This window comes from Sinohyriopsis cumingii, chromosome 18 (genome assembly GCF_028554795.1).
Source record: "Sinohyriopsis cumingii isolate HCF-2022 chromosome 18, ASM2855479v2, whole genome shotgun sequence".
Classification (NCBI taxonomy): Eukaryota; Metazoa; Mollusca; class Bivalvia; order Unionida; family Unionidae; genus Sinohyriopsis; species Sinohyriopsis cumingii.
This window is the reverse complement of record NC_142978.1, coordinates 59,224,378-59,246,976: the sequence shown is the minus strand read 5'-3', so window position 1 is coordinate 59,246,976 and position 22,599 is coordinate 59,224,378. Positions and strand designations below refer to the sequence as shown.

Genomic DNA, 22,599 nt, shown 5'->3' with positions numbered 1-22,599 from the left:
GCCACACATATACCTCCAGGACCCAAACCTTCTTCCTCCTCCTCCCCCTCTTCTTCTATATCATCCTCCATGACTTCTACATCTGTGTTCTCAATATCACTGGTGTCAGCCTTCTCAATATCACTGGAGTCAGCCTTCTCAATATCACTGGTGTCAGCCTTCTCATCACTGTTATTACCTGTAAATTGAATATACAGGTAGTTATGAATTCTTCACATCTACTCTAGCTTTTAATAGTTCATCTGAATAAAAGATCTAACATCAAATTCATCACAATTAACTCAACCATTCATTACATATCTCTTTCTGGCTCTAATGGCCAAATGATAGAAATAACTGAATAATTAGCTGAACCACAGCTCTTTCAGGACCTAATTTCAAAATGATAGAAATAATTGAATAATTAGCTGAACCACAGCTCTTTCAGGACCTAATTCCTAAATGATATAATTGAATCATTAGCTGAACCACAGCTCTTTCAGGACCTAATTTCTAAATGATAGAAATAACTGAATAATTAGCTGAACCACAGCTCTTTCAGGACCTAATTCCTAAATGATAGAAATAATTGAATAATTAGTTCAACCATTATATATCTCTTTCAGGACCTAATTTCTAAATGATGGAAATAACTGAATAATTGGTTGAACCACAGCTCTTTCAGGCCCTAATTCCTAAACAATAGAAATAATTGAATAATTAGTTCAATCATTATGTATCTCTTTCAGGACCTAATTTCTAAATGATAGAAATAATTGAATAATTAGCTGAACCACAGCTCTTTCAGGACCTAATTCCTAAATGATAGAAATAATTGAATAATTAGTTCAACCATTATGTATCTCTTTCAGGACCTAATTTCTAAATGATAGAAATAATTGAATAATTAACTGAACCACAGCTCTTTCAGGACCTAATTTCAAAATGATAGAAATAACTGAATAATTAGTTCAACCATTATGTATCTCTTTCAGGACCTAATTTCAAAATGATAGAAATAATTGAATAATTAGCTGAACCACAGCTCTTTCAGGACCTAATTCCTAAATGATAGAAATAATTGAATAATTAGTTCAACCATTATGTATCTCTTTCAGGACCTAATTTCAAAATGATAGAAATAATTGAATAATTAGCTGAACCACAGCTCTTTCAGGACCTAATTCCTAAATGATAGAAATAATTGAATAATTAGTTCAACCATTATGTATCTCTTTCAGGACCTAATTTCAAAATGATAGAAATAATTGAATAATTAGCTGAACCACAGCTCTTTCAGGACATAATTTCTAAATGATAGAAATAACTGAATAATTAGCTGAACCACAGCTCTTTCAGGACCTAATTCCTAAATGATAGAAATAATTGAATAATTAGTTCAACCATTATGTATCTCTTTCAGGACCTAATTTCTAAATGATAGAAATAATTGAATAATTAGCTGAACCACAGCTCTTTCAGGACCTAATTCCTAAATGATAGAAATAATTGAATAATTAGTTCAACCATTATGTATCTCTTTCAGGACCTAATTTCTAAATGATGGAAATAATTGAATAATTAGCTGAACCACAGCTCTTTCAGGACCTAATTTCAAAATGATAGAAATAATTGAATAATTAGCTGAACCACAGCTCTTTCAAGACCTAATTCCTAAGTGATAGAAATAACTGAATAATTAGTTCAACCATTATGTATCTCTTTCAGGACCTAATTTCTAAATGATAGAAATAATTGAATAATTAGCTGAACCACAGCTCTTTCAGGACCTAATTCCTAAATGATAGAAATAATTGAATAATTAGTTCAACCATTATGTATCTCTTTCAGGACCTAATTTCTAAATGATGGAAATAATTGAATAATTAGCTGAACCACAGCTCTTTCAGGACCTAATTTCAAAATGATAGAAATAATTGAATAATTAGCTGAACCACAGCTCTTTCAAGACCTAATTCCTAAGTGATAGAAATAACTGAATAATTAGTTCAACCATTATGTATCTCTTTCAGGACCTAATTTCAAAATGATAGAAATAATTGAATAATTAACTGAACCACAGCTCTTTCAGGACCTAATTTCAAAATGATAGAAATAATTGAATAATTAGTTCAACCATTATGTATCTCTTTCAGGACCTAATTCCTAAATGATAGAAATAACTGAATAATTAGCTCAACCACATCTCTTTCTGGTTTTAATTTCTAAATGAAATTAGAAATAACTGAATAAGATTGAAAACTTTCATGTGGACTTTAATTAAATGCTTGTATCATATCCCATTCCTATGTGTATCTCCCCAAATTGCTATCAAGTTGACAAGCAAATGCAGACATTGTGAGAAGAAAGGGAAATGCCATGTACATTGAAAGAACTAGAACTGGCAGGCAGAGCACATTCCATCCCTTTATTACATGAATTCAGGTTTTTGATGTTACCAAAAATATTAGGTTAGTACCCCCTTTCCAGGAAAGAGAAAGTGATAAATACTTTCTTCATTTTGAGAAAAAAACGGCCAAGAATCTAAGAAACAACAGAACCAAAACTGCCTCTTCAGTAACACCAAAGCAGAAATGTTACTGAGTAAGCAGTTTCATTGAGCACTACGAAGAAATAACAAGAAATAGAGGAGGATGTTTGCATAATTCTACAAAAGTGTCTATTTGCTTCTTATTGCCAAATTACCTCTGTCTAAACAAAGGTGTGCATGTTTACAGACTAACAGACATACAGAAGGATATATTCCATGAGTATGGAAATAAAGATGGAATACCATACCTGATAATTCACTGTCAGAGTCTCTCAAATATATTTCTTTGTCAGGTAATGCAGTGTATTTTTCTTCTCCAAGGTCTGCAAGCAAGACTAGACACTGTTAAGGAATATCAGTAAAACATGAGGACTAAGTGAGCCTTGTATCTTGGCAGAATGATAAATGATCCAAGAGATAAGTCTTAAACTGCTCATCTGGGTTTGACGTCACTGACTATTGCAACACCAGGGTAATGGTTGTCAATATATTTCAAAAAGTCACCATTTAGGGACAGTAGCCTGGCCAAGAGCACCCTCTGTTTTCTTGAAAACATTAATGATGAAAGCAAGATGACTTGATTTTAGACATACTTAACAATTAAAAGACAATACTCGTATTCATCATTACAAATTAAAAGGCAATACTTGTATTGATTCTTGCAAATCAAAATGAAATACTTGTATTCACACTTACACATTTAAATGAAATACCTGAATTCACACTTACACATTTAAATGAAATATTTATATTCATACTTAACAAATTTAAAAGAAATACTTGTATAAATATTTTAAATTATATTATAAAATGAGTACTTGATATGATGACAGAACACGGACTAACCCCATCATAACTCATACTATATTCATACCATCACTTGAATCTATTCTATATTTCATAATCATATTGGAAATATTAAGTGAAAACAAATCAAGCCATACAGATGTTATCACATTTTTAACACAATGTCAATACATGTATCACTCTTGGAACTACTTTCTTTTCCCATTTAGGAAATATATCAGCCCTAATGTTTGTTATTAAAACCTCTATTTCCATATTTAAGTCTATTTCATGCTTTTTTATTCCCCCCTCTCTCTCTCTCTCTCTCTCAGAATGATCTAACAATGTGGGAAGACTGTGAACCCTCTAGAATACATTTATATAATCAATGAGATGGTGCCATCAAGCATACAAAAAAAAAGTGGGAAGACTGTGGACCCTCTAGAATACATTTATGTAATCAATGAGATGGTGCCATCAAGCATACAAAAAAAAAGTGGGAAGACTGTGGACCCTCTAGAATACATTTATGTAATCAATGAGATGGTGCCATCAAGCATACAAAAAAAAGTGGGAAGACTGTGGACCCTCTAGAATACATTTATGTAATCAATGAGATGGTGCCATCAAGCATACAAAAAAAAGTGGGAAGACTGTGGACCCTCTAGAATACATTTATGTAATCAATGAGATGGTGCCATCAAGCATGCAAAAAAAAGCAGGAAGACTGTGGACCCTCTAGAATACATTTATGTAATCAATGAGATGGTACCATCAAGCATACAAAAAAAAGTGGGAAGACTGTGGACCCTCTAGAATACATTTATGTAAGCAATGAGATGGTGCCATCAAGCATACAAAAAGAAGTGGGAAGACTGTGGACCCTCTAGAATACATTTATATAATCAATGAGATGGTGCCATCAAGCATACAAAAAAAAAGTGGGAAGACTGTGGACCCTCTAGAATACATTTATATAATCAATGAGATGGTGCCATCAAGCATACAAAAAAAAGTGGGAAGACTGTGGACCCTCTAGAATACATTTATGTAATCAATGAGATGGTGCCATCAAGCATACAAAAAAAAGTGGGAAGACTGTGGACCCTCTAGAATACATTTATGTAATCAATGAGATGGTGCCATCAAGCATACAAAAAAAAGTGGGAAGACTGTGGACCCTCTAGAATACATTTATGTAATCAATGAGATGGTGCCATCAAGCATACAAAAAAAAAAGTGGGAAGACTGTGGACCCTCTAGAATACATTTATGTAATCAATGAGATGGTGCCATCAAGCATACAAAAAAAAGTGGGAAGACTGTGGACCCTCTAGAATACATTTATGTAATCAATGAGATGGTGCCATCAAGCATACAAAAAAAAAAGTGGGGAGACTGTGGACCCTCTAGAATACATTTATGTAATCAATGAGATGGTGCCATCAAGCACACAAAAAAAGTGGGAAGACTGTGGACCCTCTAGAATACATTTATGTAATCAATGAGATGGTGCCATCAAGCATACAAAAAAAAAGTGGGAAGACTGTGGACCCTCTAGAATACATTTATGTAATCAATGAGATGGTGCCATCAAGCATACAAAAAAAAGTGGGAAGACTGTGGACCCTCTAGAATACATTTATGTAATCAATGAGATGGTGCCATCAAGCATACAAAAAAACCAAGGTACATGGAGTAGGCTTCAAGTATGAACTTTTCTATAATTATTTTGAATCATATAAACTATCCTGACTGAACTATGACCTGCTGCTATTCTGCAAGTCTTACCTATACAGTATTGTATCAATGACTGTTACAGTCTGTGACAAAAGGTACACATTTTTAAGAAAACCTTTTAATCCAATATAGAAATAAAACTGTTCCAGTAGTGGTTTTTACTCTCACCACAATCACAATCATGTCTGAAAATGATGGAGAACTCAGGCATTCATGAATGCTGAAACTAAGTGACAATCAAACTTTGGGTGCAACATCTGTTGCCAAAATAGACTGCAAGCTTGCCAAGACTTCACAAAACATTACATTTGAAAGCAGAAATAAACAAAAAAGGCATCTAAAAATCTGTACAATTAATCATTTTTTTGTTTGATGATATTACTCTCTGAAGTCTGTTGCATGCAACTGTTTCTACAGCACCCCCACCCTGGCAAAGTTAACTGTATCAGTCCATACAAGAAATGTCTGAAGGAAAAAAAAATCTCCTGACTGCCATACGAAAACAGTCGTTAATTTGACAAAATGCAAATTTAAAGCATTATACATACAAGCTAAAAAGTCAGTTCTAAAATTAGTGCAAAATTTGGAGAACTTCTTTTTATTAATGTATTAATGCAGCCAATAATCACCTGGCAAAGAATGGAGAAAAAAATCTGCACAGATCAAGACTTTTGCCTTTAAAATATATAATAAAAACAAAATGCAGTTTCTTGAGCATTGAAAGGGAGATATTTAAATCATTAAGTGGAACCAATCTATCTTGTAACTTCTAGCTTTGCAAATCAAGGCAGTACTATGATTTCATTTCCTTTGTGACATATTTCCTTACATCAACTCAAAATATCTTCTCTTTGTCATAAACAGCATGTCTGACATTATAGCATTCAAAGGGATGGAAGTTTGGTGACACTCATATGGATAGAAGATTTGGTGGCTATCATGAGGATGGAAGGTTTTGGTGGCACTCATAGGGATGGAAGGTATGGTGGCATGCAAAGGGATGGAAGGTTTGGTGGCACACATAAAGATGGAAGGGATCAAAAGATAGGTGATTTAAGTTTGGCCTAGTTCAATATCTATTTGATTTATTATTTATGTTTAAGAGTTTGGTATAAACAACTCTGATGAAATGTTTTTGGCCAATTTAATTATTGGCAAAATTCCATATTCTGTTGCTTGTGTTCAATGTTTATTCAATGGCATTGTTTGTATGCATCTCTTATGTGTGACCTGAAATAAGCTTGAAAATTCTAGAATGAATATTGCTAGCTGCTACAGCCATTTGCATTCAGTGAAAGTAAGAATAGATACCTTTCTGTAGCATAGTAGGTAATGACTCCTTAGCTTTTGACCTTATCACAAGGCCTTCATCAGAAGATTGACTTCTGGACTGGAGTCACATAATCAATACTTTCACCATGTTGCATACTGATGATTTCACAGAGCATCTCAACTCCATTTATGAAAATATCCAGTTCACTTACGAAGTGAAACAGGATGGGAAGCTGCCATTTTTGGATGCTTCTGTTCACATATTGGATGATTGAGACCACAAACCTACCCACAAAGACAAGTATCTGAAAATCACTAGAACCACCATATTGAAAATATGAGATCAGTGGTGCAAACTCTGTTGCATCAGGTGAACAGTATTGTTGAGGAAGACCATGTGTTGGAGGTAGATCTTATCAAGAAAGCTTTGACGGCCAATGGTTACAATTACTGGATGTTGGTGTTTCTTCAAAAAGAATGGAGAAGGGAGGAACATCTCAAGGAGAAAGGAGGCAAATATCTAACTGTCCTTTTACCATTTACTGGTGGACTCTCCAAAACTTTACAAAAAGATCTTATGAAAGCAAAGCTAATGTGATCCACAAACCTTATAACACCATCCACTCAATATTGGTACTTACAAAATACCGAACTCCTTTGAACAAGAAGTTCCTAGTCATCTATAAACACCAGTGTGATAATTGTGGAAAAGACTATATAGGGAAAACTGCTAGAAGCCTGAAAACATGACTTAATGAACACTTGTATAACAGCAGAGGATCCCACACAGTAGTTGGTGTACACTGCAAAGAATCAGTGCATACTATTTCTTGGGATAACATCAGAGTACTCTATGGAGAGAACAATACCCTAAGGTGGAAAAAGGGAGCTACTGAAATCATAGTGGGGGTGGAGAGAACAATACCCCAAGGAGGAAAAAGGGAAGCTTTTGAAATCTTTGAGAGCCAGTGCTGAACTGCAATTCCAGATTTGAACATCCGCCACTGTACAAAATGGTTTGGTCATGTGGTGTGAGATTTAGATTTTTAACGTAGCTTTAACAATTTTTCAGTTATATCACTATGATATCTGCACATTATCCTGACACCAGGCCGACCAGTCCTAACACTAACCTCTAAATACTAAGCGCCAAGCAAGGCAGCTGTTAGTGCCATTTTTGTAAGTCTTTGTTATGACTTGGCCAGGGACCGAACCCACGACCTCCCGCATCCGAGGCAGACACTCTAACTACTAGGCAACCCGACTGTCTTGGTCATGTGGTCAACATTAACTTGATCACATGACTCCAGTTGAGAAGAATAGGATATTTAGGGTCATTTAGGATTTAATTCAAAATACTGAAAATGTCTCACTTGTAACTCGGCAACATAAATTATTTGTTCATTGTACTTAAGTTGTTGGTTGAGCTTCATTCTGTTACAAAGTAAAAGACCCAAAGTCATAACAACACGTGCAGTAAAAATTAGCAGAGGTCTCGCTAGGATTTTAAAACTAGGAGTCCAGGACTCCACCAGCAAAAGCTGTAGTCCCCGTAAGCATGTTGTGCATACATGAAGTGGCTGAATGTCCAGATGAGAAAAACCATTGGTTGTCACTGAGACTAATTTTTCAAATTCTTCACAATACTGACATACAGCTCTTGTTTGTCAATTAGAGTGAGACTGAATTTTGTCAATTCAAGGAGAGGCCTTATTCCAAACACTAAGTCAGGCATCACACACTTTCTTACACTTGGCTACTGTTCCATCCGAACTATCAGCTTTAGCAACTTCAGTACTCTTCTGAATTTCATTACAATCTTCGTCAATTTGCAGTTTAACCCTAAAATACTTATACAAGTTTTGAAAATGGCATTTTGACGAAGTCTTGATGTGTCTTGATTTTGAGGTCACATGCACTACTTATTCTGTTACACTAGGAAACGAACACGATATTGGAAGCTAAATTTGTTCATCTTGATGTACTCTTATAATGGCCACATGTACATCTCAGGGTCTTTCTGCCTCTGAATTCAGTCACTGTAAATATCAGCACATTTTCACCACTCAACAGCTAGTCTTTAAACTTACCGTCCAGCTATTGTGTCATGTTCTTTTAATGTACACATATATATCGACAACATGTACATCTGGAGGCCTTTCAGCCACTGAATTCTGTCATTGTAAATATAAGCACAGCTAAAATGATTGACTGATGAACACATTTTCACTCAGCAGGTGGTTGAAGCAGGACTGGCATGCAATTGAATTTGCCACACAGCTATTGCATGCATATGGTGGACTCCTGTGTGTGTGATTTTTTGCATCCCAGATGAACAATTTGCATCCTAATACACATTATTAAGTGTTTTCAAGACCTCTGAATCAGCCTGGTATATATTTAGTATTAATCAGCATGTTATATATTTAGTATCCATGGGGATGGAATAAGCTGATGGCTAGAGTGACCATATGGTGAAATGTAAGCACACTTAATCTCCACCTCCTATTATTGCTCTCAAGTTGAGGGGACACACACACACATGCACACACAGAGAATTAAAGCTGCCTGTCCAGAATACTGTTGTTGAAAAATTCCAGCAGTTTGATCTTAAAGACCTTATTTCATGAGGTGAGGTAGAGATGGGGTAGAAATAACTTCAGCCTAAGATATTAGCCTTGGAAAACCATCTCATTTGTTCTTTCTTTGTACAGAAATTTAACTAATTATACCAAAGATTAATAATAATAATAATAATAATAATAATAATAATAATAATAATGAGGACTTTGTATAGCGCCTAATCTTTAGAAGCTCTAAGCACTTTACAACATTAGACAACACCTATATTAAGATAAGAAACAATAATATTATTACAAAAACAAACAACATGAAATTAGAAAAAAATAAAAAAAATAAAAAACATGCTGAGAATATTTCAGGTAGGAAACATTATTAGGTCTTTAAGTTTGTTCTTGCAGTCGAAATAAGTGAGTTTTGAGAGCCCTCTTGAATGTGATCAGTATCTTTATGTCTAAGTTCAGTGGGGAATTCATTCCACGTTGCTGGGCCCTGGTATGCAAAAGAACGCTGTCCATATGACTTTGTTTTCATAGTGGGAAAAATGAGTATATGACTGTCAGAAGAAGAGCGTAAGTATCTTGCTGGTGTGTACACATGGGTGAGGTCGGATAGGTATGTTGGACTAGAGTCTGACAGTGAAATGTAGCACAATAATAGATTTTCAGTGCAGCCCAGAAGAGATTTTCCCCTCTCCAAATTGCCAGTCTTCCCTTAAATTTAACAAATCCCCATATATTGATCATTAGTGGGCAAAATAGGTACATCCAATGGCCCCATGAGAGCTCAGTCAAGGTGCAACATTAAGTTTTAGTCCTCAAGGCCAGTTGAACATTAAAACTACTAACCTCTGAAATTATTGTATGTAGCTGCTTATAAGAGTCAACTGCCAACTGCACAGACCAAGACCTGCTGTTACATAATGCACCTGCAGATCTGAGTCTGTTCAATTTGCTAGGAGTAATCAGTAGATCAAACAAGTCATACCCTGATTAGCAGGCACAATGTGCAATGGCAGATTATTTTTGTTGTTTGTAGTTTGACTCAATTTATAAGTGAGTACATATGGTATATGAAGCCATCAAAAGTGGACTGTATAAGACTTCAGAACTTCTTGCATAAGCGGTGTAAAATAAGTCTGTACAATGAAACAACTTTGAGTAAGGATACAATCCAATCCATCATTGATAAAAGACATGGGCAGTGTTTTGCTCTTCCTCTTGTTCAAGTGAAGTTTTTTCTCCAGCCTTTTTATCTCCTTCTCTTCAAAACTATTCTCCAGTTCAAGTTCTCTTATTCTGACCTCATCTCTCTGTAAATACAAAACAGTAATTAGTTTTAAAAACAAGAGGCTCATGCAGGCCTGAGATCACTCACCTTACTGGCACTGCCTTAAGTTAAAGTCAAATACAAACAGATTCATCAAGAAATCTTGGACAGAAGGATGTGTCTTATTTAAATATTTCCAGTGCTGTTGATTCCATACACTATGAAAACAAATGTGTTGTTGTTGTTGTAGGGTTTAACGCCATTTTTCAGCACAAGATAGACTATACATGGCGGCCAGTATTAATGGTGGAGGAAGAACCTGGGAAAAACCCGGAAAGAACCACAGACCCTTGAGAAGCTACTGGCAAGCTTTCTCACATACCCACATTGGCCAAATCCGAGACTCAAACTCACGCAGACAGAGGTGAGATGGCAGTGATCCGTAATGGAGAGTGCTTTGGACCACTCGGCCACTCGGGGCCCCCAAAACAAATGTATAAAGGTTTCTTTATCCAGATCAACATCATTTATCAATAACGAAGACCCCTTTTCCCAGGGTGCGTTTTGACAAAGTTGACAAAATTATGTACAGCATATTATTTCTCTAGATGAAGTTCTGTACATAATTTCTACTTTTAGTAACGGCTCTCATATGTAATGGATCTTTTGTATAAATCTGAAAGGCATTCAAGCAAGGTCACTTTCTGTAAAATTTGGTCATATTCTGTTATGTTTATTTAAAATTAATTATTGAAGTCTTTAACTTTAATAACTGCTGCCATATTTGATGGCAAATTGGCATCATTTTTACAAACATAAAAGGTCATCATACCAGGATGCTTTATTTAAAATCTGGACAGTGGCGTTGTGTACATTCTGCCATCAGTTGCTAGTGTGTGTTGAAAAGAGGTTGTGAAAAGCATTTCAGACTTTAATTGTTCATAAATATTACTTATTATTTATGTACATGTGCTACTGTGAAAATAAAGACAGTTTTGACATAAAATGTGTATTTGTTAATTATTAATTTCCTCTGTAATTTCTGAAACATTGCATTCAAAATGGGTCAGTAATAAGTTGAAATAACTCTTATTGTTGCAAGTGTTATGTATTTATTTTGCATTGTTTGTTTGTTTTTATTTAAATTCATTATATATTATAATAATAATAATAATAATAATAATAATGAGGACTTTGTATAGCGCCTAATCTTTAGAAGCTCTAAGCACTTTACAACATTAGACAACACCTATAGGATAAAAAGCATATAATAATATTATTACAAAAACAAACACCATGAAATTAGAAAAACATTAAAAAATAAAAAAAAACATGCTGAGAATATTTCAGGTAGGAAACTATATTAGGTCTTTAAGTTTGTTCTTGCAGTCGAAATAAGTGAGTTTTGAGAGCCCTCTTGAATGTGATCACTGTGTCTTTGTGTCTAAGTTCAGTGGGCAATTCATTCCACATTGATGGGCCCTGGTATGCAAAAGAACGCTGTCCATGACTTTGTTTTCATAGTGGGAATAATGAGTATACAATTGTCAGAAGTGGAGCGTAAGTATCTTGCTGGTGTGTACACATGGGTGAGATCGGATAGATATGTTGGACTAGAGTCCGACAGTGAAACGTAGCAGAGAGAATAAATTTTGTGGTTGATTCTGGATCAAATGGATAGCCAGTGTAGGGTACAGAGCAGCGAGAGGTGTGCTCTGATCATGGTACTCTAAGTATGACCCGAGCAGCTGTGTTTTGAACTTTTTGAATAAGCAATGGATAATTGTATCTTGGATTTGACCTTGCCCAAAATCCAATACTTAGCATACTTCGCTAATTTTCTCTATGAGTATGGGTCAACCATTAGGATTATCATCTTTTCCTAAGTAAAGGACATTGTGTTTACCATGTTCATTATTGTAATTTTAGTAACAGACATACTAATTATAACTAAGATTTTATCTTCTAAACATTTGGAACCTTCCAGAATGAAATATTAATTGTGACTTGAGGTCAAGTAGAGGACTATCTACAAAATTGTCTATTTGTGCTATAAGATAATACAGAAGAATCATTGTGTCCAGTATTTCATTTGGACTGGAATTTATTTATTCACTGGAAATACAAAGTGCTCATCATCTAAAATTATATTCTTGGAGTGAGACATTAACTGGGAATTATAGTGAAATTCAAAGAAAGATATATTCGTATATTGTATTATTGTGATTTAACATGACTGTTGGCACATCACTGTGACACAGGTCACCACAGGAACATCAACACTTCCAGTACTGGATTAATTTTATAACACCATCAAAGTTTGTTCAGAACTTTAATCATTTTTTATTTGTGTTTGAAATTCTAGGATTATCTGGGATTTATTTAAAAATACCAAAAGTTTTTTCTTCCATTTTCTTTTGGATTCTAGGGAAATAATTTGTTGAATTTTACAAAATTTGTTGCTTCTTTCTCTTTTCTATTACTTATTTTAAGACCACACAGTCATAATACAAGTAGATAAAATTATGTATGTTTGGTACAAACTTGTGTATTCTGACTTCTGATCCATAGATATTGTCTTGCTGGTGGGAAAAATAATGTTAAAGAATTTAATTTGCACTACCCCACTGTTACATGTGATGCATCAGTCCAACTGGTTATGTGCTGTTCAACATTTTGCCCTGTCATAATACTTTCACTACATTACATAGTAGGATGTTCATTGTAAAGTCATTTTATATTGTGTTTGACTAAAGAAATCTGAAATACTTTTATATATTCAACATTTGACAAACATATGAATGTACAGACAAACTGTCTGTGTCCATCCGCTTTCATCAATATGTGAGCAAAATTCTGAGTTTTATTTTTTTATACTGAAAACACTAACAGTTGCATACAGCATTCAATTTGCACATGGCACACTTGCTATCCTATTGTCAATGACCATGATGTAAGTAAGCAATCAAAGGTTGTTTACAGTTGACCAGGAGGCTTGCTGAGGATGTAAGTAAGCAATCAGAGGTTGTTAACAGTTGACCAGTAGGCTTGCTGAGGATGCAAGTAAGCAATCAAAGGTTGCTAACAGTTGACCAGAAGGCTTGCTGAGGATGTAAGTAAGCAATCAGAGGTTGTTAACAGTTGACCAGGAGGCTTGCTGAGGATGTAAGTAAATAATCAGAGGTTGTTTACAGTTGACCAGGAGGCTTGCTGAGGATGTAAGTAAATAATCAGAGGTTGTTTACAGTTGACCAGGAGGCTTGCTGAGGATGTTAAGTAAGGATGATATGTTACATGAACCAGTAAGTTATGCGATATGAAACAAAATAAGCGAATTCTTTAAACAGGTAGCAAATAGACTTCACATAAACTGTTTATCTTTACAAGTATATGATGACTTTTAAAATAAAACAATTCACTGAGGAAACACCAGTATTTTCTTTGCACTCTCTTAAAATGGTTGTTTGTCACTAACCCTGAAGCCAGCCTGATGTAACAATTATGGTCCAGAAGTGTCCATACCTGTTATGTTGTTGTGCGTCTTCATTAAACAGCCGTGATGTTAGGAAACATAACTAAAATTATATACCAATTTATTCAATTGACATGCCTGAAATTAGCCTTAATACTGACATTTGGTCTTTTTGCAATACAATCAACATTTTTATTTCTGATCAACTGTGCAGATCAAGTAATATTGATGGAACAGAAATGGCAGGCATAAAACTTGATTACTGCGTAGAGATTTGTGTTCATTATTATTTTATGAGGATAGTACTCACATGCATTGTTTACGTACACACCTAATTAAACTGAAATAAATACTTTATTTTCAATTAAATGCCTATAATTTGATTACTTCAAAATAAAATGTGCACCTTGCGTTACATTTATGGAACAGAATTGGCTGGCATAGTAATGTAATTCTCATCTTTTGTCTAGGAAATTTACACAATGTGACATTGCTTTGCTCAATATCCAATTTTTTAAAAATGACATCGTGTACTGTCACGAGACAATATAGCAACAGCAGCATCAGGTCAAGAATAAGGTCCAAACGGTTTCTTTTGACATCGAGTGCTTATTTCAGAAATCACCCTAAACAATTTGGCGTGCCACAGAGCATAAATAAAAGCCAAGAGGTGTATAAAGAATCAATATTATATATTACAAATGAAAACAATGCAACAAAATAAAATTAAAGGACTATATCAATACTTGAAAGTACATGTACTAATACATCAAAGACATGACATACTCAATAATTAATACACTGTACATAAATAAAAATGTATCAGTTTTCAGATTAACCGATACATCACAATTACCACTGGCAGCCAAATTTTTCAAGAAAGTTGGCAAGTTATGGGGGAAATGAAGAAGATGAATACAAAATATTACTAAGAGATGTTGTGCACCTACTTCCAACACCAAACCTATCAATTGTTGGCTCCCAAAGATTTTATGAATTTTTATTGAAACATAAAACAATGATGTATCTTTTGTTGTTGTTGTTGTGGGGGTTTAACGCCATTTTTCAGAACAAGATAGGCTATACATGGCGGCCAGTATTAATGGTAGAGGAAGAACCCGGGAAAAACCCGGAAAGAACCACCGACCAACGAGAAGCTACTGGCAAGCTTTCTCACATACCCACATTGGCTGAATCTGAGACTTGAACCGGCGCAGACAGAGGTTTGATGGCAGTGATCCGTAACGGACAGTGCCTTAGACCACTCGGCCACTCTGGGCCCCTATCTTTTGTTGTTTTGTGCTATGGCAAATTGTCATTAACATCTTAGAAAATACAAAGAAAATGTTTCACATGAGAATACTTGTAAATTCCTAATGTAATGTTTCAAGTTGTTTCTTGAATTACAAGTACGTGATAAATGGACACATTTTATGTACATCTTAACCATAAAGATGCTTTTATTCATTATGTACTTGTAGTTTATGTTAATTATTATTAAGAAGAAAAAAATGAATCAGTTAAATATCTAAATTGTCCATCGTGTTACAAGAGTTACAAGCGAATGACAGCAATGACCTGACAAACAATAATTTGCAGGAAAACTGACAATTATCTTCCAACTGTTGCTTTAGACAAGATGAGATACTAGATCATTGATCCGTAACTAATCTGATGTGAAAATGAAACATTTAAAATATGGGGTTATCATATTTGCCTGAAAGAATTGGCTGAAAAGCACATTTTGTGACACATATTCTGTTTATTACAATAAGTAGTTTAACACATTAACCCCTAGCAACAACTTTACGGGGAAGGAGGTAGTAGCCTACTGCCGAGCTCTGTAGCGTCATGGTCATGCATGATACACTAAAGCAGGTGGTATTATAGAAAGGTAGACAGATGTAGTTCTACAATAATACCAAATAATCTGGAATATCTAGTTGGACTACAAAATACAGATGGAAAAACCTCATTTTTTGGACCCGACATTTTTTTACCCAAAATTCACCTGTGGTCGGAATCCAATTTTGTGTCTGGATTTTAGACTTTTTGGTCTCAGATCTAAGGCAAACCAGTATGAACTGCAAGCAGACAGACGAGCCTGTGCAAAAAGTAGGATAAGATGGGCATTTGGAATAAAGAGTGGTCTCCATACAAAAATAATGGCTCCATTTAGCAAACAAAACAAGAAGAAAAGAAGTCCAACTTTTACCCTTCTACTCATGCGTGAGTCAAATAGGCAACGAAAATCGATGTTTCTAACACCACTAGGCAGTATGTTATTGAAAAATGACCGGGGATTTGGTGTTTTCGAGTCTATTCAGAAATAGCTTTCAAAATGTGTTTCCTACTCGAATTTCAGGCAAAACTGACAAAAAGCTCCAGGGGTTAATGTGTTAAAGGATTTTATATTTTTTAACAACAGAGACCATATTCGATGGCAGATTTTGACTTTTTGTAAAAATTTGAAAACAACTTAAACCAGGATGCTTCTGTCCAATTTTGATCAACCTGTTTCAGTAATATTGGAAAAATTATTTTCAAAAATTACTATTTTCTGTAATGGTGGTCATATTTGATTATTTTCAAATGTTACTATTTTTAGTAATGGTGGCCATATTTGATGTCAGATCAGCATTATTTGTACGAAACTAATGGGCCTCTATGCCAGGATGTTGTGTTCACAACTTGGCTGAAACTAGTCAGAATGTTTCTGGGAAGTTGAAAATAGAAATTGAAGGTAATGGACAGATTTTTTATAGCTTTGTAACAGCAACCACATCCGATGGCAGATCAGAATCATTCGGACAATGATCAGCACCATTTGTACAATGATCAGCATCTTTTGTACAATGATTAGCACCATCTGTACAATGATCAGCATCTTTTGTACAGAGCATCTTTTGTACAATGATCAGCAAGACTTGTACAATGATTAGCACCATTTGTACAATGATTAGTACCATATGAACAATGATCAGCATCTTTTGTACAATGATCAACAAGATTTGTACAATGATCTACAACATTTGTACAATGATTAGTACCATCTGTACAATGATCAGCACCTTTTGTACAATGATCAGCACCACTTGTACAACGATTAGCATCTTTTGTACAATGATTAGCATCATTTGTACAATGATCAGCATCATCTGTACAGTGTTAAAAGGCCTTTATGCCAGTATGCTTTCCGTCAGGTCTGACTAAAATCTGTCCAATAGTTTTAGAATAAAAGTCATTTAAAGGTGACTGACAATCAGTTAACTAGGATGCCTTGGAGTCAGACATACTTAACAACCCTGAGGCCATCAAGAGTGGTTGGCAGTCTGAATCAACAATGCTTGACTGATAGCCACCTTCAATACCTGAAGTCCAAGAACTCAGTTAAAATGTCCTCAATGTGTATGTAGTACTTAACAGAAAACTCAGAACTGTATGACAATATATGGAACTTGTTGTACAGCACTTCACAGAAAACTCCTGATATTAAATAAATACATTAGATGCCAAAAGAACACCAATGAACTCATTCCACACAATACCTTCTGTTCTTGTATTTTTATCCGTGCCTTTTTCTCTTTCCTAACTGCTTTTGATCTTTTCAGCTTGGCAGATTTCTTCTTCTTTTTTAACATTTCTCTTTTTTCCTTTTCAATGTCATCTTGGGTGGGAATCTAAAATCAAAATGAAAAACTACCTGACATGTTATACAACAGATTACATAAACCACAAACTTAAGGATAAACTGGTATATGGTAAAAGATGCATTTTGCATCAAAGAGTTAGCACGTTTTTATGTGGGTAGTAACCTGTGATACAGGTATGAAATGAAACCATCAATGTATACAGGTATGAAATGAAACCACCAATGCATACAGGTGCGAAATGAAACCTTCAATGCACACAGGTATGGCATGAATCCATCAATGCATACAGGTATGGAATGAAGCCATCAATGCACACAAGTATGAAATGAAACCATCAATGCACACAGGCATAGAAAGAAACCATCAATGCATACAGGTATGGAAGGAAAAAATCAATGCTAGGTATGGAATGAAACAATGAATGCATACATGTATGAAAGGAAAGCATGGATTCATATAGGTATGGAATGAAACCATCAATGCATACAGATATTGAATGAAATCAATGCATACAGGTATGGAATGAAACTATCAATGCATACAGGTATGGAATGAAACCAACAATGCATAAAGATATCGAATGAAGTCATCAATGCATACAGACTATTATACAGATGACAGTTTCTTTGGCTCTAATAGAATTTTATGTATGTTGAACTTCACAATGATCAACATGAAAGTATAACATGGCGTTTCTGGTTCCAAAGGAAAACATTTCCTTTTCTATTTTATGTTTCTGATCTGTCACAATTTACTGCATTGCTTACATACAAGTATTTTGACCGAAATCAACGAAAGCAGATTACAATTTTCCTTACAAAACTTCAAACTTTCAAATATATATTTGCTATTTTTTTAAAGAATTTATATCCACGACCATACAAAGTCGCTTCTATTACACAGGCAAAGAATGCACTCAATGTACTCATTTCAATGGCTTTTTTTCATATTCATAGTATTAATGTCATTTGATGAATAACAACTTTTCAGCTGTAATGACCTACACTGCATTTAAATCCATTAAGCACAGACACACATAATTTCAAAGTCACATGAAGGAATATGTTTATTTTGGTTTTGCAGAATTTAGTGCAATTCATCAGCACATTATAGGCTACACTTGGCATCAGTATATTTGGTAGAGGATGAACCTGTGAAGGACTGCCGACCCATGGGACAACTGGCAAGCTTTCCCACATAGCCATTTTGGTTGAAATGACATTCTAACTGATGTGGACAGAGGTCAGATGTGAGTGATTTCTGATGTCTGGTATCTTAGACCATTTAGACACCCTTGGACTCTCCAAGGTATAGAATAGACACCCTGGGACCCTCCAAGGTATAGAACAGACACGTTTGGATTCTTCAAGGTGTAGAATAGACACCCCGGGACCATAGAAGGTATAGAACAGATATCCTGGGAGTCTCTAAGGTATAGAACAGACACCCTGGGACCCTCTAAGGTATGAAACAGATACCCCGGGACTCTCCAAGGTATAGAACAGACACCCTGGGACCCTCCAAGGTATAGAACAGACACAATGGGACCGTAGAAGGTATAGAACAGATAACCTGGGACCATCCAAGGTATAGAACAGACAACTGTGAGGCAAAATGCTGATACTTTTGCAAAATGTGCATGTTTTATCAATGCACTAAAAATCAAAGCAAAACACTGTCATTCTCGTCAATTTTCCCTTGAAGAGAAAAGTGGAAGGAAAGAAAAAGAAATATTATGTTCTGTAATGAATTTTGATGCTAATTTGATGATCATTCTAATGTATTACAGTACATTGTTATATATGGAATTCCCACCAATGAATTTACATTGTTATCTATGGAATTCCCACCAAATAATTTACATTGTTATCGATGGAATGCCCTCCAAATAATGTACACATCATCCTTGGGGCCCTGTGTGGCTGAATCAGTGAATGGTCTAAAGCAATCCCATTACGGATCACTGCCATCTCACCTCTGTCTGCATGGATTCGTGTCTGAAGTATCGCTAACATGGGTATGTGAGAAAGCTTGAAGGTAGCTTCTCATGGATCAGTGGTTCTTTCCAGGGTTTTTCCCAGTTCTTCGTCCACAATTTATACTGGACGTCAGGTATAGCCTCTCTTGTGCTGGAAAACTGCATCCATGAATACAGGTATGGAATGAAACCATGAATGCAGACAGGTATGGAATGAAACCATCAATGCATACTGATATGGAATGAAACCATCAATGCAAACAGGTATGGAATGAAACCATCAATGCAAACAGGTATGGAATGAAACCATCAATGCATACAGGTATGGAATGAAACCATCAATACATACAGGTATGGAATGAAACCATCAATGCACACAGGATGTAATTTGAGCTTATATAAATTTACATAAAACAGCAGCTGTCCTCATGGCTTATCAATTTCTAGGTCAATCAAAATTATTTCCAGCATCTGCAACAAGTTGAAATAAACTAGCTGAAACATAATAAATTTAAATGTTTAATTACTGTAGAAACAGCTATGTTAAGCTTTGCAACATTATTGTTTTTGTATTTTATTTGTTTGTCGTATGTTTTTTATTTGCCTTTGAAAAAGACTCATTAGGAGTTGAAAGCACTCAGGCTAATCAGATACTGTTTGTTGTCAGTTTATTGCACACACACACACACACACACACAGATATATATATATATATATATATATATATATATATATATATATATATATATATATGGCTCTCATTCAGATAAAAAGCTAATGTTCAAGTTTCTTTAGAAATTAATATGCTACTATGTTGACCAATTATGCGCATTAGGTAATTCTGCTAAATCATACAACATTCCCATAAACATTAGATCTCATGTTGTTTTTGGTCGAATTTTGTATCAAGAAAGATCAATCATCCTTTAATTAAGCAAGTGATATTCATAAAGTGTACAAAAATATTCCACATTTCTATCCTAAATGCATATGAAAATGTGATTTCTATGTCAATATGAAGACCCAATCCATGACCTTCTTGAACTTGTACTCCAGAATATCATATTTACTATGCATCATTTAGAATCATGGAATAAATACATTATATAACAGACATAAATGTATGCCTGAAAAGAATACTGCATTTTAATCAAAGTTTCCAATTTTGCAAGAAGTTGTTCCACACGTACAAAATCACCTGCTGTCCAAAATGTCATCTTGCTGGTAGAATGGGATGCTCAGAGATATTCCCCGGCATATAGTCTGTTTCTAATTTTGTAATTTTGTTCCCCATAAACAAGATGATGTAAACACATTATATCCTATTCATTGTTGTTTATCTTCAATATAATAGCTTATTTTTTTAAATAAAATGTTGAACTTTACTAAATTTTTACAAGACTGGTTTAGTATCTCTTGCCACTTTCTGGCATTGTTTTGTTGAATTTTGCAAAACCAACTATAAACCTGACCTAATTGCTTGACTGAAAAGCTGACCAAAACAGTCCAAAGTAATGTATTTCATTTCAATAGCCCAATGGATAAACATTACATGTTTTCAAAGCTATGCGCATAATAGGCTGACATATCATGAACCATGAAAACAGGTACACAGAAATATCAGACAGCAGTGTATATGTATTCAATTCATTTATCTGAAATGATGTCATGACAAGATTATACCCATAGGAGTTCAGTCCTCTACGGAAAATAATATACATATGTGATAAAGAAGAATGTAAATAATATTGTCAGACAGGGGTCATGCTACCAAGAGGGTGTGAGGTATTTTCTGTGTGTAAGTGAAATAGGGAATTGATGGAATTGAGAGAAATGTGAAGTGTAGATGAAAATATAAAACCTAAAAGGATGGGTTTTTTCAATATGTTGCCAATATTTTGCTTTACTGCATCATCAGTATATATAAAAAACGGGGCTTTGAGTTATCTTTCCCTTGTTATGGAGTCTACGTTTTTTAATTATTGCACTGATAGAGTTTAGCATAAGCTAATTTAAACTTTATAATTAATGAAGATCCGAAAATTTGTGTTAAAATCTCATGAAACTTAATATGGGGTGTGGCAAATGGTACTGTATTCCTCATATGACTGCTGACAAATTCTGGTTTTATTATTTGTCCTAATTAAAACCGAAGTTATAAACATGTTTTGTACCACAATCAAGAGTTTCACACTGTAAATCATGTGGTACCATGTATTTCTGATAAATATATAAAAACTCGTATTACGAATTGGATAAATCACATGAAATAACACAAAAGAAACAGTTCTGTATTTTTTATATTCTTGGATGCATGCATCTGCATTGAGAAGAAAAAAAAAAGCCTGGTCTCATTGCAGATGCTGGTACTTCTTTATTCATGTCCTATGCCTGCCAAGTGGCTGAAGCATGTGCTACAAATGGTTTAGAAAGTCAGCATACTCATGTCCTTTACTAAACAAATCGAATTTTATATGATTCTGGGTGTTCGGTTATTTTTTTATTATTTTTATAGATGGTTTTTATGTTTAAGATAGTCACAACTTTCGATACCTTATATAAATACATTCGGATGACCTTACTTCAAAACTGCATCATGATGAATCATAACACTTACGGGTTTCCTCTGACTGTATGCTAAATTTCTGGCTTTTTTCAGTTGTCTTGCTTCCTTCCGCCTCTCCTTTCGACCGAGCTTTCGTACTGTATTTAACTTCTGTTCATCTCGACCATCATCAACTGGGTCATACTGACTCGTAAATTCGAGAATTGACGCTCGAAATCTTTTGAGATTCGGGGGATCGTTGCGAGAGAGATGTTTCCTTTTCCCCATTCTAAGCTTAAAGTGCACACACGTCTAAAACTGTAAACTGAAATCCCACGTTTTCAAGGGCGCAGACATATTGGATCTAGAATGGTATGCTGTAATACTCGAGTTGGAAACGGTCGCTGTGTATAATTTTTGGAAACGGAGGAGAAAAAATCGGATGTTAAAGGTGAATTTATTTTTTATAAAGGAAGCGAGGAAAACAAAATTTAGCATACGTAAGCACTAACAAACGGAATCGGACAGATAGATAGATCCTCCAAGTTTAAATATTTTACGGATAACCATACAGTTTTTTGTAGCAACGGGGTGTGTGTGTGTGAGTAGTTAAGTGGGCCACTTTACCGTCAATGGGAATTAGCATTACAAGACCCCTTGGGCAACTCTAGCGTCAAGGGAAATTTAACATGGAGAAAAATCGTGGGCAACTCTAGGGACAATGGGAATTTAACATAGAGTTTGGGTCTGTCTAGGGACAAGGGAAATTAACAT

At 34.9% G+C, this 22,599-nt stretch overlaps 1 protein-coding gene across 1 annotated transcript in view; it reads right to left on the bottom strand.

Annotated features, from left to right (window-relative positions):
- Positions 1 to 22,201, bottom strand: part of LOC149776744 (nucleolar MIF4G domain-containing protein 1-like) — a 92,073-nt gene extending 69,872 nt beyond the window's left edge. The window contains exons 1-5 of the mRNA XM_089941412.1: positions 21,898 to 22,201; positions 17,198 to 17,329; positions 10,079 to 10,220; positions 2,779 to 2,865; positions 14 to 178 (exon numbers count right to left, since the gene is read on the bottom strand). Coding sequence (XP_089797538.1) covers positions 14 to 178; positions 2,779 to 2,865; positions 10,079 to 10,220; positions 17,198 to 17,329; positions 21,898 to 22,113 — 742 coding nt within the window. The 5' untranslated portion in view covers positions 22,114 to 22,201. The remainder of the gene's footprint in view (positions 1 to 13; positions 179 to 2,778; positions 2,866 to 10,078; positions 10,221 to 17,197; positions 17,330 to 21,897) is intronic.
- Between the last annotated feature and the right edge of the window lie 398 nt (positions 22,202 to 22,599).